This window comes from Postia placenta (genome assembly GCF_002117355.1).
Source record: "Postia placenta MAD-698-R-SB12 unplaced genomic scaffold POSPLAscaffold_13, whole genome shotgun sequence".
Taxonomy (NCBI): domain Eukaryota; kingdom Fungi; phylum Basidiomycota; class Agaricomycetes; order Polyporales; family Adustoporiaceae; genus Rhodonia; species Rhodonia placenta.
The window spans coordinates 196,462-215,135 of record NW_020169844.1 but is presented as its reverse complement, the minus strand read 5'-3'; the positions used below and the strand labels follow the sequence as shown (position 1 = coordinate 215,135).

General features: G+C 54.5%; 7 protein-coding genes across 7 annotated transcripts; all 7 read right to left on the bottom strand.

The window, feature by feature from the left end:
• Window positions 1-28: 28 nt before the first annotated feature.
• Window positions 29-893, bottom strand: POSPLADRAFT_1152015 (hypothetical protein; the record flags this gene model as incomplete). The annotated part of the gene is made up of 3 exons (XM_024486609.1): window positions 29-419; window positions 471-565; window positions 762-893. 3 exons carry the CDS (start codon window positions 891-893, stop codon window positions 29-31), a joined length of 618 nt encoding a protein of 205 aa, XP_024335581.1.
• Window positions 894-2,656: 1,763 nt separating this feature from the next.
• On the bottom strand, window positions 2,657-3,363 carry POSPLADRAFT_1173041 (hypothetical protein). The gene is made up of 3 exons (XM_024488211.1): window positions 3,153-3,363; window positions 3,034-3,096; window positions 2,657-2,979 (listed from the first exon to the last, which is right to left on the bottom strand). The coding sequence occupies exons 1-3, from the start codon at window positions 3,307-3,309 to the stop codon at window positions 2,777-2,779; spliced, it is 423 nt and encodes a 140-aa protein (XP_024335580.1). The 5' UTR covers window positions 3,310-3,363; the 3' UTR covers window positions 2,657-2,776.
• Window positions 3,364-4,301: 938 nt separating this feature from the next.
• On the bottom strand, window positions 4,302-5,080 carry POSPLADRAFT_1173039 (hypothetical protein). The gene is made up of 3 exons (XM_024488210.1): window positions 4,872-5,080; window positions 4,754-4,816; window positions 4,302-4,699 (listed from the first exon to the last, which is right to left on the bottom strand). Exons 1-3 carry the CDS (start codon window positions 5,026-5,028, stop codon window positions 4,497-4,499), a joined length of 423 nt encoding a protein of 140 aa, XP_024335579.1. The 5' UTR covers window positions 5,029-5,080; the 3' UTR covers window positions 4,302-4,496.
• Window positions 5,081-6,369: 1,289 nt separating this feature from the next.
• POSPLADRAFT_1075724 (hypothetical protein) lies at window positions 6,370-12,604 on the bottom strand (the record flags this gene model as incomplete). The annotated part of the gene is made up of 10 exons (XM_024482845.1): window positions 6,370-6,919; window positions 6,971-7,164; window positions 7,214-7,465; window positions 7,528-7,887; window positions 7,938-8,282; window positions 8,344-8,868; window positions 8,921-9,166; window positions 9,225-12,044; window positions 12,107-12,232; window positions 12,311-12,604. 10 exons carry the CDS (start codon window positions 12,602-12,604, stop codon window positions 6,592-6,594), a joined length of 5,490 nt encoding a protein of 1,829 aa, XP_024335578.1. The 3' UTR covers window positions 6,370-6,591.
• Window positions 12,605-13,260: 656 nt separating this feature from the next.
• On the bottom strand, window positions 13,261-13,950 carry POSPLADRAFT_1151495 (hypothetical protein; the record flags this gene model as incomplete). Its single annotated transcript, XM_024486542.1, has 5 exons — window positions 13,261-13,345; window positions 13,400-13,477; window positions 13,531-13,601; window positions 13,665-13,773; window positions 13,874-13,950. The coding sequence occupies 5 exons, from the start codon at window positions 13,948-13,950 to the stop codon at window positions 13,261-13,263; spliced, it is 420 nt and encodes a 139-aa protein (XP_024335577.1).
• Window positions 13,951-14,205: 255 nt separating this feature from the next.
• On the bottom strand, window positions 14,206-17,261 carry POSPLADRAFT_1184474 (hypothetical protein; the record flags this gene model as incomplete). Its single annotated transcript, XM_024489083.1, has 12 exons — window positions 14,206-14,649; window positions 14,703-14,902; window positions 14,959-15,204; window positions 15,261-15,436; window positions 15,499-15,621; window positions 15,671-15,714; window positions 15,764-15,841; window positions 15,892-16,077; window positions 16,133-16,299; window positions 16,351-16,669; window positions 16,830-16,915; window positions 16,973-17,261. The coding sequence occupies 12 exons, from the start codon at window positions 17,259-17,261 to the stop codon at window positions 14,287-14,289; spliced, it is 2,277 nt and encodes a 758-aa protein (XP_024335576.1). The 3' UTR covers window positions 14,206-14,286.
• Window positions 17,262-17,637: 376 nt separating this feature from the next.
• On the bottom strand, window positions 17,638-18,610 carry POSPLADRAFT_1151818 (hypothetical protein; the record flags this gene model as incomplete). Its single annotated transcript, XM_024486585.1, has 5 exons — window positions 17,638-18,021; window positions 18,074-18,201; window positions 18,254-18,309; window positions 18,368-18,431; window positions 18,529-18,610. 5 exons carry the CDS (start codon window positions 18,608-18,610, stop codon window positions 17,638-17,640), a joined length of 714 nt encoding a protein of 237 aa, XP_024335575.1.
• Window positions 18,611-18,674: the final 64 nt, after the last annotated feature.

Below are 18,674 nucleotides of genomic sequence, written 5' to 3'. Positions count from 1 at the left end.
TCATAGCTTCGAGAACGTATTATTTGTTTCATCGATCCTTCGTATGGGTGATTCCCAGGTCGCGCAGCCTCCCCGTCTCCAGGTCGTAGATCCAACCGTGCACTTGAACATTTGTGCCACTGGCCCATGCCGCTTTGATCGTCTCTGATTCGACAAGATGATCCACCTGCACTCTCACATTCAGCTCCGTGAACTCTTCTACCTCCAAGCTTGTGGCCTTTTCCCTCGCGAGCTCAACCAGCGGCGCGAGCCAGCGGTCGAGGGGTGTTTCCGGTGAGCGGCCATTCAGGCCTTTGAGATATGCCGTAAGGGTGCCCCCGCACCTTGTGTGCCCTGCGACAACGATGTGTGTGACGCCGAGGGTACCAATTGCGAATTGGAGGGCCGCCTGCGCGTCGAGATCTTCGGAACGGAACTGGCTGTGGTTTGATGCGTGAGTCGATGCGCTTAGCAGAGGCCAGGATACATACTTGGCGATGTTGCGGTGCACGAATATCTCGCCCGGCTTGGACGCCGTGACCACTGATTCAGGGACACGCGAGTCCGAACATCCGATCCAGAGGACCTGCGGATGACAAAAATATGAGTGGATCCGCTAAGCCTAGGGTAGTGCAGGGTTATCTCTGGCTGGCACCGTGAGCACGGCACGCTTTCCGTCGTAATTCCGGAGCATCGCTGGCACAATGGAGACTTGGCACGACATGCCACGCCAGTGATCGGATGCGTCGCAGCGTCCCATGCACACACTTCGTAAAACGCACCTTGGGTCGTTGCTGTTCATTGGCGCTGTTCGGAAAGAAGTCTGGTATAGCGGTCTCGATTTCACGCGCCCATTGGTCATTGCGCTCGAATATTTGCTGAAGCGTCTGGTCGAGAGGTGTGCTGGAAGCCATATGGACTCGATTATCTATCCGACTTACCACACAGTGTGCGGCAGTGAGCAAACGGTGTAGAGGTGGAAAGGAGTATGCGGGACTTACTTGTCGATTGATGAGTGAGGAAGCCCGAAGAGCTAAGGGACAACGGCCTGCCTTATATACTGCTATGGACCTGGAATGAATTTTATACGAAACGAAATAGCACGGAATAGCACGGAAACATCGCATAGGTACTACGAAACAATTCATACGTGAAAAAGGAAGCTATAGACGGTTCCATACTGTCAAATGACCATAAGCCACAAGAGGGGAATTGGGGCTCAGTGACTACGCATGTCAGGTTATTCATTCATTGCATGGAAGATCATGCCACACCGCAGGCAGGTGGTCTCAGGACGATCTCAGATCGGTCCCTAGCGCGGACGGGCCCGAGAGTTGGCCATCAATTTGGGGCCTGCTATGTCCTTGTGGCAATCATCCTGACCCATCATGTGTGATCCATTTCTATTCGACTACATGCAAAGCTACTGAAGACGTACCAAATATCCTCTTCTTCAATTCGTGCTTCCGCCCGAGTGTCGACCTCGCTGCCAGCGCGTGCTGTCCATGCTCCTTGCACTTCACCCGTGATCGCGCTCGGAACCACTGTGGTACGCGGTCCACTAAGAACATATATATTAGTCTTCTACGAGGGTCGCCATACCTTCCATGCTTCATTTCGTTCAATCGGCCCTGTTCTGGAGCCCATGTACCCAGACCCAACAGTCACGATGACACGAATCTTGCCATCCGAACCCGATGTGTGCCTTCGCGATCGACTTGCTGTACAGATTAAGGTGCCTGATATGGACGAGGGCCGCTTGTGCAGCTTGGACTTTGTTCGCCGCCAGATGTCGGTCTGCCTCGTTGCATTGATGCTCGCATGTGGAAGAATCTTCTGGCTATGAACACTCTTGTCATTTTCCCCCTCCATCACGCGGTCCTCCATGCGTCTGGTCTAAACTCCCGCATGATGCTCGCAGGACCCACACAGTGTACCGTGTCGAACGTCGAATGACTTTTCTATATTCTTACGCCATAAGAGGGGTCAAGCCCGACGGAGAGCTCTAGAGAGTCATCGTCGAAGTCAATGAAGCCTTCAGGAAGACTCAGAGTGTTTGTGATCATGGCCAGCAATTCGCACAGTGCGTCGTCCACTGCAGGCGATAACGCCAGAGGAATGTCAGGAGATTACGGGGTGCGCCGATAGGCCATGAGAGATCGCTTGTCCTCTCTCCTGCAGCAGAGCGTTCTCCAGTATCTGCAGCTGCTTGAGCCGAATGAGATGGAACATGGACCTAGCCAGCTAGAGTAGCAAACGGAGAGTGAAAGCTCTGGCGCCAAGTTGTTAGCGCCGTCTCACTGCCCAGGCACTTTTCCGGGTGGTCCAATCTTGACTCCGAGCTTATTTCTGTTGGCAAAGGCGGCGTGGGCACAGCTGGTAGTTGAGTGAGCACGATCACACTTACACTGTCCCGGGCAGTCGGTAGACGCCAATCAGAATTCAACGGAATGGCTCGGGATGCTCGCAATCCGATCAACAATTTTGGCTCCTGGATCAATCAGGCAGGCGCTGCCGACTGTTCGGTAAGCCATCCGTCCCTCCTAAATGTTGAATTATCATCATGTACAGCCTTGGTACAGCCGTTAAACATACTATGCTAAAGCTGGCGGTCTGACGGAGCCGCGATATATCTCACAGCTGCATTGAAACTCCCATGCACAATACTTCTGAACTTCGATGAAGTGCTGTTTTACTATTCCTACATTCCCATAGTCCAAAGTCCAGTCCAGCTCGCCACACAGACATATCACTTGGCAACTTGCTCATCCTCGGACCTCGAATGATACAGTCCAAATTATAAACCGCAAAGCGATGCATCCACCTGAGTGGCATTGGCGAAGACGAAGCCGGCCGCTTCACCTTGCCCTTGTGTGAAGAAATTGAAAGCGTCGAGTGATATGTCGAAGCCCACCCCCGCCGTGTCGACAGCAGTGACGTCGATGCTGATTCCGTTGTAGCTCAGGTGCCAGCATGTTCCGCAACCAGTGGAGTTCCAGTCTGTGGACAAGATCGTGAGCCTCCCAATATCCATGTGATGCCTACACAACTTACGCGGAACCGCGAAGGACCCTCCGATATAAGGGAAAATGGGCAGGGATCCCAGCGTGGTGTACCCTATGGTCGTTGTGCATCAGCATCGTGGTATGGAACGCATAGACTATTGCGCTTGCCCCTAGTGATGAGGCCATTTGCACCGTTAGAGCAGGCGGTGTCGTTGAGGGAAGTGTCTGCGTTGTCATAAAAGGTATTATATGTAATCTTGTACGTATCCGCCAATACGACAGGCACCAGACAGAGGGAACCGGTAAGCAGCGTGGTCAATTTCATAGTGAGTAAGTGCTGAGGTTGCTGTTGCAGGAAGACGAATAGAGCTGCTGTGGATGGCTGCTGTATCACTCTGCTCTTCACCCGCCCTCTTAAATACTAGAGGGGCAGCGCTAGGACGCTGTTCACAGGTGAGTATAGCTCCGATTCATGCCAGTATGATGAAACTAGTCTCAAGTTCACGGCCAGGCACACCGCATCTGTCAAGGTGAAGGCTCCATAATTGATTAGAGTAAAGGCTCACGAGCGCGAGCCGGAACACTGGGTAGTGTTGAGAGGAAACCCGCCATGGTCCAAGACAGCCACAGGCTCGCGTACACCGCTCAGCAGATATCTCGTGCCATCAAGGTTACAGGACAAGTACTTCACATGAAGTACATCGAGGCTTTCAAAAGTGAGTCGATGCATTCAAGCGACTGCGAGTGGTGTCCCATTTGAGGTGATGTTGACGCGCTCCCAGTCCTAGAACGTTGCGTGTGGCGCGCCGACGGCATAATGTAGCCGCAGGTATTTCATTCGGCGTTCCCGCCTCTGCTAGGAGCCAATATAGGTCAGTGTGCCCCGACAGCCAAGCCCTGACATAGGTCTTGCTGACCTTTGGGCCTGACGAGACAGACGCCTTTACTGTCGCGCACTAACCATTCCTAGTTCCGCTCGCATTCCCGGACGTCTGCTGACCTTCCAGCATTCCGGACTGCAATGCTTTCCCCAGGCCTTGTATTCAACCTCTTGCTCACTGTAAAGCAGGCTATGGTCCCTGCTTTCCTTCAAAGATCCAAGCAAGAGGGGACATCTCGAGAAGCCTCGTACTGCGCCTATCGGGCAGTCGGCAGACGCCAAACAGGATCCGGCGGAATGTCTCGGGATGCTCGCAGTCCGATCAACGATTTTGGCTCCTGGATCAATCAGGCAGTCGCTGCCGACTGTTCGGTAAGCCATCTGTCCCCCCTAAACGTTGAATTGTCATCATGCACAGCCGTCAAACATACTATACTAATGCTGGCGGTCTGACGGAGCCGCGATATATCTCACAACTGCATTGAAACTCCTATGCACAATCTCAACTTCGATAAAATGCTCTCCTACTACTATTCCTACATCTCCATAGTCCAAAGTTCAATTCTGCTCGCCACACAGACATACCACTTGGCAACTTGCTCGTCCTCAGACCTCGAATGGTACGAACTAAATTACAATCCGCAAACCGACGCGTCCACCTCGGCAACAGTGGCGAAGACAAAGCCGGCCGCTACACCTTGCCCGTCTGTGAGGACATTGTAAGCGTCGAGCGATATGTCGAAGCCCACTCCCGCCGTGTCGACAGCGGCGACGTTGATGCTGGTTCCGTTATAGCTCAGCTCCCAGCATGTTCCGCAACCAGTGGAGTTCCAGTCTGTCCACAAGGTCATGAGCCTCCCAATATCCATGCGGGTCTTACGAAACTCACGCGGAACCGCGAAGGATCCTCCGATGTAAGGGAAATCGGGAAGGGATCCGAGGGTGGTGTACCCTATGGTCGCTGTGCATCAGCGTGTGGTACGAAACACACAGATTATTGTGCTTACCCTTAGTGATGAGGCCATTCACGCCGTTAGAGCAGGCCGTGTCGTTGAGGGAAGTGTCTGCGTTGTCGTAGACGGGGTTGTATGTAATCTTGTACGTATCCGCCAACACGATAGGCACCAGGCAGAGAGCACTGGTAAGCAGAGTGGTCAACTTCATAGTGAATAAGTGCTGAGGTCGCTGTTGTAGAAAGACGAATAGAGCTGCTGTGGATGGCTGCTGTATCAGCCTGTCCTTCAGTCGACCTCTTAAATACTAGAGGGGCAGCGCTGGGACGCTATTTACAGGTGAGTATAGCTCCGGTTTTCGCATCAGTGCATTGACTCAGAGCGGTTACCAAGACCTCGAGCCTACGATTTATGCCTATAGAATGAAGCTAGTCTCGAGTTAACGGCCAGGAACACCGCATCTGTCAAGGTGAAGGCTCCAGAATTGAATAGAGTAAAAGCTCACGAGCGCGAGCCGGAACGCTGGGTAGTGTTAAGAGGAAACCCGCCATGAACCAAGACAGCCACAGGCCCGTGCACAATCAGAAGATACGTCTATGTCGTACCATGAAGGTCCCAAGGTAAGTCCTCTGCATGAAGTACATCGAATCTTTTCAAAGTGAGTCGACGCATTTAAGTGACTGCGAGTTGTGTCCCGTTTGAGGTGACATTCACGCGCTCCTAATACTAGACAATGCAGGTGGCGCGCCGACGGCGTAATGTAGCCGCGGGTATTTCATTCGGCGTTCCCGCCTCTGCTAGGAGCCAATATAGGCCAGTGTGCCCCGACAGCCAATCTATGACATAGGTCTTGCTGACCTTCGTGGCCTGACGAGACAGACGCCTTTACTGTCGCGCACTAATCATTCCTAGTTCCACTCGCATTCTCGGACGTCTGCATCTGCGCCCCCGTGTCCGGCTGCGCGCGGCTTATTAGACAGATCGCTCACACGCCGGGCGGGATGCTCTGTGCTGAGGTACTGTAAGTGCATACGGCAATATTTCTGCCTCGTCTGGCTACAGGCGCATTGTCGATTCGAGACGCTCCTGTCCGAAATAGACTGCCTCTGGAAAGCGGTCCGAGGCCGCGGAGCGGGAAGCTCTGTGTGTTGTGCGCTACGCTCACTGTCCACGAGTGTAGAGCCTGGGGCCTCATGACTAAGGAGTACGAGTTTCACATTAAACATTTCGATCCGTTACGCACGGATTTGGTCGCCCACAGAGTCTCCGAGAATGAACACGAGTAGACTATCGCGTTTGCGGTAAGGCCCACGAATGTCGAGTGTCAAAGACGCACCCTCGGTCCAGACATATGTAGTGATGAATTGATACATCACCGAGAAGAGTGACATCATCTGTACCTCCTATATATCGATTCATCATAATGGACAGCTATCAAACATAGGTAGCGCTAACTTCTTATCTAGACGGCCAGTAGACTGCGGTACTCTTCCACAGCTACTCTCATACACGAACGTAACAGTTACTGCTGCCTCGCAACAAGGACCAAGCATTTTGGGGACGATGGATTATATCAACAGGAATATACAGCTGAATGACGAAAGCTGCGCATAGCATCCTAGAACCGCGAAGATGAGATCTCACAGAAGGTATATGCAAAAAAGCGAAGGAGTAGTGTGTATGAAAATAAGAACATCGTCAGGTCGTAAAGTCGTTAGAAATAACTTGAAGCACGAATACACTGTATCACAAAATAATGCACCGGAACACTGTATCACATAATGATGCACCACTTTCCTCTCTTCTTCTCGTCGATAACGCCGTCGATGGGGGTGTTTGTCGGCACTTCCAGTGCGGGTGAGTCTTTCATACCCGTCGGGCTCGAGAACTCGCCCGCGGCATTCTCGAGGGACATCCGGTTTTCTTCTGCGGATTTGGGTGCGCTAGAGAACCAGCCACCTGGGAAGAACCGCGAAGAGGTCGTTGATTCGAGTCGTGCGCGCGCGGTGACGGGAGAAGTCAAAGTGTCAAGAGACTGACCGTCGAGGTCAATCTTGATCTGCTCGTGCTCGTCCACCGTGGCCAACCTAGCCAAGCTCGGCCTGTAAAAGCATGAGTATCATTCGCAAGTGCGTAGCTTCACAAGCACTTACTTAGTAGCAATGCTCCTGGTATCGGGTGCAGAACCCTCGCTTGATGGAAAGACTTGCGGGCCATTGTCTAAAACATCGTCGGTGTCCTCAATCTCATGCGTCTTCCCGTTGGGCGTTCCAGGACCTTGGGTAGTCACTGAATACGAGGGTGTCCAAGGACGCTCAGGCCTCTCTTCAACCACCTCCACGATCTCCTGCCAGCGGCATAAGCAAAGTGAAGACAATGGAGCGGGGTGCTATTACCTCGACGGATGGTTCGGCAGGCTGTACAATGACCGTAGGCTGCTCGTCGACGGTCTCGGGCTCCGCAGTTATCACAGTCTCTTGAACTTCGACAGCAGGTGGTAACTGCTCGATCTCTTCGAGTTCTTTGTCATCACCAACGACCGGACTAGCTAGGGGAGTGGTGCCCTGTCTTATGACAGAGTACGATGGTGTCCAGGGCGACTTGGGTCTCTCTATCTCAACCGGAGCATCTGACAGAACGGGAATAGACTATGTAGTGGGATAGGAGTTAGCATTGTCAACATCGTCAACCGAAGGCCATCAATGGTTACCTGAGGAGCGTCTTCCAAAGAGGCCTCAGTGATCTCGGCCGTCAACACGACCTGTGGTATCACAATAGTACTCTCCACGACCTCATTAGTAATCACCTCAGCTTCTTCTTGAATTTCCGCCTCCACGGTATCTACCGCGATAGTCTCAGGTGATGGTTCCTCGGCTGGCACTTCGACATTGTCTGGCACGGGCGAAGATAATGGTTGCAATTCTTCCACGTCCACGTCCTCGGTAACGCGAGGTGTATGAAGGGGAGTTGATCCTTGCGAGTTGACAGAATATGAAGGGATCCAGGGAGACCTCGGCCGTTCGTCTGCATTAGAGACGATAGATGTTTCTGAGAGCACTGCTTCCTCTATCTGCGCAATCATGAGCAAACAAGCCGGCGACAGCAAATTCGAAGCCCTACCTCAGTAGCATCGGCTTCGGCGGTGACCACCACTGATGGCTCGGCAGTAGGCTCTTCCGAAGGAGCTTCTGCGACAATCTCAATGCTTGGCACTCCCTCGACGACATCCGTCGTGGTAACCTCGACTTCTTCAATATGCTCCACCTCTGGTGCCTGCTCGTTGATTGTCTCTGTGACTTCGACAGCTGCCTGAGCTTCAAGAGGCTCCACAAGCTCAAGCTCAGCCTCGGCAATAGCCGCCACATTCGGCGAGTGCAGGGGGCTTGCACCTTGAGAGCTGACGGAATATGATGGAACCCATGGAGAGGATTTTGGTGTGTCGACCGCGGGGTTCTCCGCGGTGGTCTATAAGCGAGTCAGTATCTGGGTCCTTTTCATGGTATCAATCACATGCCTCAGCAATGACTTCTGATAGCGTTGTCGCAGGCTCTTCAGCGACAGGTTCCGTGTGGATCTCTGGAACCTCGACGGTAATGACGACACTCTCAACAGCGGTTTCATCGGCTGAAGGCGGGAGCTGTTCCAGCTCCGCGATTTCCTCGCTATCCTCCGCTTCAGGAGCCCCCACACCGGGACCCTGCATGATAACACTGTATGACGGAGTCCAGGGCGATTTGGGTCGTTCGGCGGCGTCAAGTGTCACGATTGGAACATCAGTGGTGATCTCAACGTCGTCGCTCTGAGGCTCGGGAACGGTGATAGCAATAGTAGGAGCATCGTCGGTGATACTCCCTTCTTCAGTGGCCTCCGTCTGCTCGATAGATGTCGCAATCTCTGCCGAACCTTCTGTTGCTGCCTCTGCCACTTCAGCAACAACGATTTCGGCGGCGACTTCAGCTTCTGCATCAACAACGTTCGACGTAGGCGCCTCTACCTCATGCTCAACCACGTGTTGTTCTGCATGTTCTGTGGGAGCCTCTTCATCGCCGGGCTGAAATGACACACTCAATGACTAAATTGAATGACCTTGACGTAAAACATACCGTTGCAACCACGTTGGTTTGGTCCTCCTGCTCAGCGATAATCTCATCGGGAGCAGCTGTCTCTTCAACATGTGTCTCGGTCACGACAGGGCCTTCCTCAGGAGCTTGGTCTTCGACCGTGACTTCGTCTGCTGTGTCTGTTGTCTCCGGAGCTGCTACCTCAGCAACTTCTGGCTCAGATTCCGGCTCTGGGATAGCTGTTGTTTCCGGTTCGTTACTCGCTTCTATTGCTTCCACAACAACTTCCTGCAGGGGCGCATCAGTAAAGGTAAGCCTTACATGAAGTAAGGCTCGGGCAACGCACCACAACTTCAGCTACAGCCTCGTGAATTGCATCGGTGATTGTGGTCGCTGTCTCCGCATAGGGTTCTTGCTCGGGAACAGATACTTTAGTAGGCTCGGCAATTGTAGCCTCAATAACGTCAACGGTCTCCTCATCCGCCGGGACTTCGAAGGTGTCTTCCGTAACATCCTGTGCTGCAGGTTCTTCAACAGGGATTTCTTCCTGCACTGCCTCAGTGACCACTGTTTCTTCAACAGGGACGCTCTCAACAGCAGTAGGCTCTTCCGAAGGAGGTTCCTCGGCGACTACTTCCGCAACAACTTCTGTGACCGTTTCGGGTTCCAAGATTGCCTCAGGGGCAGCTTCCTCCTCAAGAACGACTTCATCTTGCGGTGCAATCTCAACCACAGCCTCTACTTCATCAGCCTCCACAGCAGGCGCTGTTTGCTCCTGCGCTGCATCGGGTTCTTGGGAAACGGTGGTTATCTCGACTGTGGCAGCCTCCTCCGTGACGGGGAGACCCTCGACCTCAATGGCCTCTTCTGCGACGACTGCCTCCTCGACTTCAGCGGCCTCTTCTGTGACAGCTGCCTCCTCAGATTGCACTGCTTCCACAGCGACGACGGTTTCCTCTGCAGATGCTGTTTCGACAGCAGCGACCTCGATTGATGAAGCCTCCTCTACGACAGGAGCTTCCTCGGCCGGAGTTTCCTGCTCCGTGAGGACGTCTTCAACCGCGGCTGCGATCTCCGAGACAGCCTCCACGATAGCGACAACCTCCACGACCGTCTCGATCGCGTCAACCACCTCTGAGACAATCCCATCGTCCTTGGTCTCTTCTGCTGGTGCGGACTCCTCCGCAACAGTAACTTCCTCCGAGGATGCAGCCTCTTCCACGACAGCCTCTGGCACCGGCGCGGCTTCCTCTACAGGCTCGGCCTCTTCAACAGGTGCGGTCTCTTCGACAGATTCGGTCTCTTCGACAGGTGCAACCTCTTCGACAAGGTCAGGTTCTTCAGCATGTGCCGTCACCTCGATAGACACAGATTCTTCCACAGTGTTAGGTTCAGCCACGGAGGCAGGCTCCTCCACAGGGGTAGGCTCTTCCACTGGGGCAGGCTCCTCCGCAGCTTCCTCGGTGGGAGGGTCCTGTTCCACGATGGTTTCTTCGACCTCGGCTGTCATACCCGCAATTGCTTCAGCAGCGAATTCAAAAGCAGTCTCGACGGCCGCCGTTACTTCTGACACCACCTCCTCGACTACATTCTCCTCTGCTGGCGCGGGCTCCTCCGCGATGAGGATTTCATCTGTAGGTGCTGCATCGGCTGCAGCCTCTTCTACCGGCACGTCTTCTGCGGAGGCATCCTCCTCGACTAGCAAGACTTCTGCAACCTCCTCTTCTACTGGTGCAGAGTCAACGGGTGCGGGCTCGTCGACGGCGACATGCTCTTCGCTGGGGGTAACCTCCTCAACAGTGGCAACTTCTTCGAGGAGGGCAGTTTTTTCGACGGCGGCAACCTCTTCGGCAAGAGAAGCTTCTTCGAGGGGGATGGCCTCTTCAACAAGAGGAGCTTCTTCGACAACGGCAGCCTCTTCAACCACTATAGTCTCTTCTGGAGTAACAACCTCTTCGACAGGCGCCGCTTCTTCGACCACGACCTCTGCCTCGGTCACGACTTCGTCGACTTCTTCCACGGGTTGGGGCTCAGCTACGTCTGTCTCCTCTGCAACGGTATCGTCCTCGGCAGGTACGACGGCTTCCTCCGCAGCGACAATAGCCTCCGCCTCGATGGTGGTTTCCTCGATGACAGGTTCCTTGACTTCGACGACAGATTCCTCGACTTCGACGACAGATTCCTCGGCCTCGGCGGCAGGTTCATCCACCTCGACGGTAGTCTCCTCCACCTCGACTACGGCTTCCTCCACAGGGACGACATCCTCCTCGGCCTCGATTGCCAGCTGGTCAGTAAGAATCGTCTCAGCAACCTGCTCCTCGACTGACACAGGCTCGACAGCATCTTCCTCGAGCAGCACCGCTTCCTCGACTGGCGCGGATTCATCGGCTGGCGCAGCTTCAGCCTCTGCGGGCGCGGATTTCTCTATGAGCACAGATTCCTCCGCGAGTGTGGATTCCTCTGCAATTGTAGATTCCTCTGCGGGCGTGGGTTCCTCTGCGAACTCTGCCTCCCCTGCAAGCACTACCTCTTCGACAGGTGTAGGCTCTTCTGCGAGCACAGCGATCTCCTCGACGATCTCGGGCTCCTCTGCCAGCGCAGCCTCTTCCGGAGCAGGCGTCGCCTCTTCCACGGCCTCAAGGATACTCTCCACAAACTCTGTGACGACCTCCCTGACTTCCTCTGCTGCGGACTCCGGCGAGGGCTCAACTTCCGCGGCAAACGCCTCCGGCGCTGTTTCTTCAGTGATAGCCAGCTCTTCCTCCGGAGCGAGCACGATCTCGGCAGGCTCTTCCGCAGCAGTGGGTTCCAGGGGGACAGACTCTTCGGCGGCGGCAGCTAGAACAGCCTCCTCGATTGATGGTTCCTCATCAATAGCGAACGATTCGGCCTCTGTAGCGACCTCGGCGGGTTCGGACTCGGCGGCCTCTTCAGCAATGGCGGCCTCTTCAGCGATGGCGGCCTCTTCAGCGATGGCGGCCTCTTCAGCGATGGCGGCCTCTTCAGCGATGGCGGCCTCTTCAGCGACGACGAGCTCCTCAGCGTCAGCTGCCGGCACGTCTGCAGACTCGGCGAGCGCCTCCTCGGAGGTCTCAGTTTCTACGTGCACTGATACAGCGTCCTCTGATGTAGCCTCAAGTTCTAGTACAGGCTCAGCATGTTCCTCCTACGTGAACAGATTGCTCAGTTCAGTCAACGTCGCGTCCAATCATTGACAGATGTGCTCACAGTTGTAGTCGTGTGCTCATCGGCGGCAATAGCCTCATCAACGACCGCAGCATCTGCGGACTCGTCTGCCAGCACCTCAGCGGCCTCCTCGACAGACTGGCTTGCCTCAGCGTCGGGGCCGCTCTCCTGTATCATGATACAAAGCAAGGGGAGCGCGCATGGTCATGAGTACTGCCATCAGCTGATGACGCTGAGCGTACGTACCTCGGGCTCAGCTGACGTCTCGTGGTCCTCACCAGAGATCAGCTCCTTTACTTCTTCGACCATGGCTTCGATCTGCTCTGCGAATCGGGACGCCAGGCTTTCATGCTCCTCTGCTTTTTCCTCGGCGGCTGCTACACCGTTGGGGGCGTGTTCAACGCCACTCTCGTGCACAAAGAGCTCTTTTCCTGCCAGGTGGGCATCTCCATTGTGAATAGTATGTTCTTCGGTGACATCTGCCGTGTTAGTAGTATCCTGTAGAATAGACACGAGTGGCCCTTCGAGCGCGACCGACATGCCAGCTAATCAAGAAGACGCTCGTCGCGTGAACGACGATTGTAGATGAATGGTGTGGGTACAGATATGGCGGCTTTTAACAAGCCCGTGCAGGACGTGTCGGCACTGAGCACGACGGAAGGGAGACTGAAGAAAGAGAGGAGAACGAGAAAGGGCGGCTCGCGTGTCCAAAGTAGATCATGTCGGCTGCTCTGCCAGATTTCCGGCCCCGGCACGCAACGCGACCATCACGTGATCGCATTCTAGAATGCCGTCCCTGGCGCATCATCGTAAGAGCCCGACACGCATTGCAGGCTGCGATGCACGTTTTTCGACTAGGCCATCTTAGTAGGTGCATGCAGAGACATGGTATTTGACAAGACTATATGTGGCCCTCATAAGGTGCGAACGAACCGCCAAACTGCTACTGGACAATGGATACCGGGTAACAGGAAAGACATCGTGCGTATGTTTAGAACAGCGCCGCGCCGACGAGACCCATCACGGCCGCAACACCGAAGGCGCCCGCAGCGGAGGTACGCGCTGCACCACCAGTCCTGGCACCAGTGGCGGAAGCCGAAGCACTAGTGCCAGAGGCAGTCTTGGAGGCTGCACTAGATCCAGTAGCAGTCGTGCTAGACCCGCTGCTGTAGTGTCATATGAGCATTAAAGTGAAGCTATCGAAAGTATCGCACTTGCCCAGTGGCAGCAGGTGCGGACCCGGTCTGAGAGCTACCCTCGTTGACAGCAGTGTTCACACAGCTGGGAGCGTGTGTGAGCGGATCACATCAATCAGACTACCTGATTCCCACTCACCTGCTGTTGGTGCCAGCCACGACAGTCTCTAGGTCAGAGAACGCAGTCGCGCCAGTGCTATCCTTGATGATAGAGGTGCTAGACCATATTGTCAGCCGCCATGGCAGGTTGCAATCCGACATGAAACTTACAAGCTGGTGCCCTGTCCAAGGTCGACATTCCAGGTGTAGGAGGTACCTTGCTGCTCACCAAAGTTCTTGATCTAGAGTGACGCGATGCGACTCCGGTGAGACAATAGCTATGTATGAGGGTGCGCGTATCGTACCGGAGAAGCATTGGTATCAGTCTGGGGAACGAGAGTGAGGTAGTAGGGTGCAGTTCCCCCAGACCAGGAAAAGAGGACCGGCTCTAAGGGCACGACGTCAAAAACAGCCCTGGGCAGAAGGGGGTCTATACTCACGACATTCAGTAATGCCAGTAGTACTGCGCGGCACGTCAAAAGAATTTCAACGAAGTCAAATGATCATGACCTACATCGTGTTGATGGTGAGCGCGTTCGCGAGGGCGGGGACGAGGGCCACTAGGGCGGCGAAGGTAGTGGTGAACTTCATCTTGTACGGGGTATCGTCGAAAAGAACGTGCTTGTTGCAATGAGCGGGAAGTAGTCTTGTGATACTCAAGCCTTTGGACGGGAACAACAAAAGTTGAGGTAGAGACGCGAACGAAGGGGGCGCTTATGTAGCGTCAACCTCCGCACATTAGCGGCTAATTAAGCGCCGCTTGAATACCTTGGCACGTCAGGCCCGTTATTTATGGCACCCCACATTCCTCCGCGATTGCCTCCGGTTGCGACGCAGAAGCTTTGCGGGGGGGATCATGCGAGTACTAATCCGCAATTTACGTACAGGCCTTCGTTACATATCCTTTGCGCGTATTTGCTGGTCTCGTCACAAGCCTATCCAGCTGCTTCGCCCGCGAGGGTTGTGCAGCGTCGTCTGCCCAATTTTAATCAGCCCGACGTTTCCACTGGCGCCGCCTTCGCTCTCCATCGCTGTATCTATCGCTATTGGCGGGATATCAATCGCGTCCGCCACCGGGCTCGGGGACATGAGCGGCGTCGAACGCGCAGACAGCCACGAATCACGCTTGTCGCCCTGTGCTCGGCTCTCTTCCGAGCTCGCGCGCACCGACGTCGTCCCTGGAACCGGCAGGAACGCCTCGGCGTACCATTCGTACCAGACTTGCCGCTGGTTCGTCAGGCGCCAGATCGAGACGTGCAGCTCTGAGTTGCTCGGCAGGTAGAGCGGTTCCTGTCCGGTGTGGTCAGGACATTTCCACACGCATGACGCCACACCGCACGCACATGAAACGGGAAGAAGAGCGGGAACCAGCTCAGCATGTCCTTCGAGATGTGCTGCATGCGTTCGGGGTGGATGCTCAACCCAATGTTGCCGTACAAGACGGCCTCGAAGTAGCCCGCCAGACCATGCAGCATACCGGCATGGGGTATGTGGAACGTCAGCTTGGTAGATCTTGCATTGTGTGTGTTGGTCGGTGGAAGCCCTGTATCAATAGTTCATGTTGAGCCGAGCAACAAATGACGGCTATTGTGTGAGCACCTTGATCATCGAGCACTGCATCCCTTCTTGGGTGCTCAAATTCCCAACACTCCTGAATTTTGGGCCCACAATTGCCACTCAGACCGCCGCCCTCGCCGCTGAGAATGTTGACCGCGTGGAACATCACAACATATGGCGTCTCGCTTGCTTTGATATCCTTCAGCGTGCGCGTCTCATTGAAAAGCCTTGATGACGAAAGGGGCGCAATATGCGCGGTATATGATGCAGGTATCGACACGCCGTCAGCTGCGTACCGGTCCAGTCAGACGATCCACAAATGATCTTGTCCTAATTTTTTTTACCTTTCAGGAAGCGCATGGCACCGTCGAGACATTCCGGACTGAGTTCGTTGTCGCCGAACGAGCCCAACAGCTCGCTGACGAGAATGTCTACCTTCTCAGGCAGTTGTGACGTCCGCATGTCACCGAACACTAGCTCTACATCATCGCCCCATTCTGTCTGCTTGCGATGTTGCAGTCTTCACTCCATATCCTTGTTCAGTTATACATGGTGATAATCGTTCCTACAACAGGCACTTACGTGACGTATGCATTTGGGTTTTTTTCGAGGGCATATATGAAGCCAGCTCGATTGGCGCGCTTCAGTGCGTTTAGGCATCTTGCCACAAGGGGACCGCGCCCTGCACCAGCAACACATAGGATACTTGACTCTAGTTAGAAGAGAATTCGCAAGGGTGTGGAATATATCTCACATTCTGTCAATCTGCGGCCACTCCATGAGAGCTGTATAGACAGCCTGACTCGTTCATTATGGGCGTATTCATCTTCGAGCGAGCATAACTCACCTCCTCGTACTGCGCATATTTGACAGGATCCTGCTCAAATGTCTGATACGTGACACTTTGCAAGTTGTCCATAAGCGGCTATATGCGTATGAGCGAAAGTTATGGTCAGTGCAAGATAGAAGACAGACCTGTAAAGGGGCCTGTAGGTAGTCCTGATAGCCCTGCGCGAAATTCTCGACGGTACCTGACGTCTGTGCTGCGCGGACGGACGGGCTTGTTTTCTCCAGGTGCCGAATATACTGTGCATAGACGCCTTCGCCCGCCGTTCTGTGGGGTCTTGCGCCAGTTCCAGAAAGAATGATATTAGGCTGTAACTGCGCGTGATCGTCTTGTGAACCGTCTTCACGCCAAACTAAAGAGAAGACTAACCTTTATCATGTCCCAAATAAATGATTGTGTAACTTTGGGCAGCACGGGATAGCCCTTTGCGTTCGCAATGAAAGTGGTGACGGGTAGAAAGATGTTGCGCACGGGTTCCGCGGACCATTGACTAAGAACACTCAGGACAGAGGGCAGAGGAGGCGTGAGGTCAAGCGCTGTGACCCCCTTAGTCAGTAAACTATGTGCGATGGCGGGAAACGCCCTACTCAATGTAAGCCGCGGGTTATAGTCGCAGACCGTTCGGATGGCGTCCCACATCTCCCATGTTGCTACTGACGGCTCGTCTGAGAACAACACGGAAGGTGATGATATGGACGCAGTAGGTTTCGCAGAAGTAGGACTGAGATGCAGCATCATGGGATCGTAGATTGGTATCCTGACAGAGAGCTGAATGTACGGGATGGCATTGAGACATGCATTGACGGCCCTAGCATAGGACGCAATGTGTGATCTGTGCCGAGGTATCGGAAGAATAGCGGTCTGGATATTGAGGTAGGAAGCATATGCGAGCTCTTGCAGCAGTGCCTACGAAAAGTGCAGGATGAGCCGTGTGCCCCTTGCGAGGAGACCTGTCCTGAGTGCAACTTTTGGCTTCTCCTAGCTAAAGAGAAGACGATACGACTTCTCGTACTGGCTGGGGAAGCTTGCGCTTATAGACTGAGTCCCACAATTATGAAAGACGCACAACTTCAGAATCATGGCGGACCCAACCATCCATAGCATCAAGCTCGAGCCAATCGGACACCATAGCAACAATACTCTCCGCTTCATCTGTTTAAAACACATACTTAGTGCGACATGTATGTCGAGAACGGCAAGTTTGCCCACCTAACCGCGTAACGGTCACCTCGTCCCGCATGAAAGCGGGCTTGGACCGCCACTCCTCTGCCCTCCTCTCCAAGGGCTCCTTGTCCTCTATATCATCCGCAGGGAGCAAGCACATCTCCTGCCATCGCGTCTTCCACTTCTCCGTCGTCAGCGGGCAGCAGATCGTCTCAAACTCTTTCAGGCGTGCCTCTGCGGTCGCCCGCACGATCGGCGTTTCCGCGGCAGGATCGATACGCGAGGCGACTTCCGTGAGGTCAGCGAGCGAGATGTGCTTCGTGAACGTGGGCATGACGGTGGAAGCCAGAGACACAGATGAAAAGCAGGTCGGAGTCGCAAGGACGGGCGCGGATGAGAGCAGGACCTCGACGCGATTTGCGCAAGGCTATGCGCAACATATTGGGCATGTCAGCAGCATCAAGACGGCAGCATGGACGAGGCCCGAGAATTGTGAATTGACACATCCTTGCGGTATTCCACTGGTCGGTGGTGTCCACAGTGAAGGATAATGATTGCTAGGCGTTGCCAGATGCAGAATCAACACAGCTTTCATCCAGTGCTCCACCAGACGCTGTCCTTGCGGCTGCAGCGCAACATGCTGTGACCGAGTCGTACTCCGGACACGGTACAAGTACAGAGTGTTTCATTCGGCAAATGAAGGGTCTCCCCTAACTGGGCCCGGTGTCCGTCCGCGATCTCTTCGCACCATTCTCTCCAGGCCCCTCCTCGCGCTCCGCCGTGCGATCGCTGCTCTCAGCACCCATCCCATACCCCGTCACGACGCCCTGAAGCACAGTCCTCCCTACCACCTCGCGCAATTCCTCGTCTGGGTCCCGCCCCTCGGCCTCCGCGCGCTCCATGATGCCTTGCACGGACTGGATCAAGGACGACGTCAGGCTTTCCGATGCCAGGTCCTGTGCGCGTTGGGACGGCTGAGGGTGGGATGGAGGCGACAGGGCAGGCGACGGTGCTGCATCGGCCGTGCGAGTCGGAGAGATCGTCTCGAGATACGCGGCGACCTCCTGGAAGTCTTCCGCGAGATAGTCCGCGGGCTGTTGCTTCGCCATCAACACAGCTACCGCCACGAGAAGACACGACACTTACCGAGACGCCATCTGCGTTTCTGCGGTCCACGACGGCACCGTGTTCTACCAGGTACCGCGCTGTCTCGACGTTTTCGACGGCATAAAGGGGCGTGTCTCCATCTTCGTCTGTGATGTTCACATCGCCACCTACATGACAGATGTCGGTGGACAAAGGGACCTCATGCCGGTGAAGAATGACCTTGTGATATCAAGTACTCCAGGACATGCAGGTGTCCGTATGAAGCTGCCGCATGCCTAGACACCAACATGCTCAGTTTAGGTGAAAAAAGTGTGATTGACAGCTCCGTCTTACATGGGCGTATACGTATTTGCGTCGGGCACATTGGGCGATAGAGCTGCAGCAGGTATGAGCACGACTACATGGTCTGAAGAGTCAGCAACACCACTCACCGTGTTGCTCGACGAGTTCCTAGAAGGCGTGACACCGTCTGTCACCGAGTTATGACTGCACACTCACCCTCACTCGCTCCAAGTCGCCGTCCCCAGCTGCGATCCAGATATTCTTTTCGTGCTGGACATATGTCGGGACGGGCATTTTGAGTTACGGCTTCGCGCTGCAACTGGTAGAGGTCGAGGCGGTATTGGTATTACCGATGCCG

What these genes read in the sequence shown, in the direction of transcription:
- POSPLADRAFT_1173039 (XM_024488210.1), bottom strand. Translation starts at nt 5,028, where the DNA reads ATGAAGTTGACCACTCTGCTTACCAGTGCTCTCTGCCTGGTGCCTATC. An exon ending in GAATGGCCTCATCACTAAGG is followed by an intron (nt 4,817 to 4,871) that starts GTAAGCACAATA and finishes CAGCGACCATAG; the next exon opens with GGTACACCACCCTCGGATCC. An exon ending in AGGATCCTTCGCGGTTCCGC is followed by an intron (nt 4,700 to 4,753) that starts GTGAGTTTCGTA and finishes CCTTGTGGACAG; the next exon opens with ACTGGAACTCCACTGGTTGC.
- POSPLADRAFT_1173041 (XM_024488211.1), bottom strand. Translation starts at nt 3,309, where the DNA reads ATGAAATTGACCACGCTGCTTACCGGTTCCCTCTGTCTGGTGCCTGTC. An exon ending in AAATGGCCTCATCACTAGGG is followed by an intron (nt 3,097 to 3,152) that starts GCAAGCGCAATA and finishes CAACGACCATAG; the next exon opens with GGTACACCACGCTGGGATCC. An exon ending in AGGGTCCTTCGCGGTTCCGC is followed by an intron (nt 2,980 to 3,033) that starts GTAAGTTGTGTA and finishes TCTTGTCCACAG; the next exon opens with ACTGGAACTCCACTGGTTGC.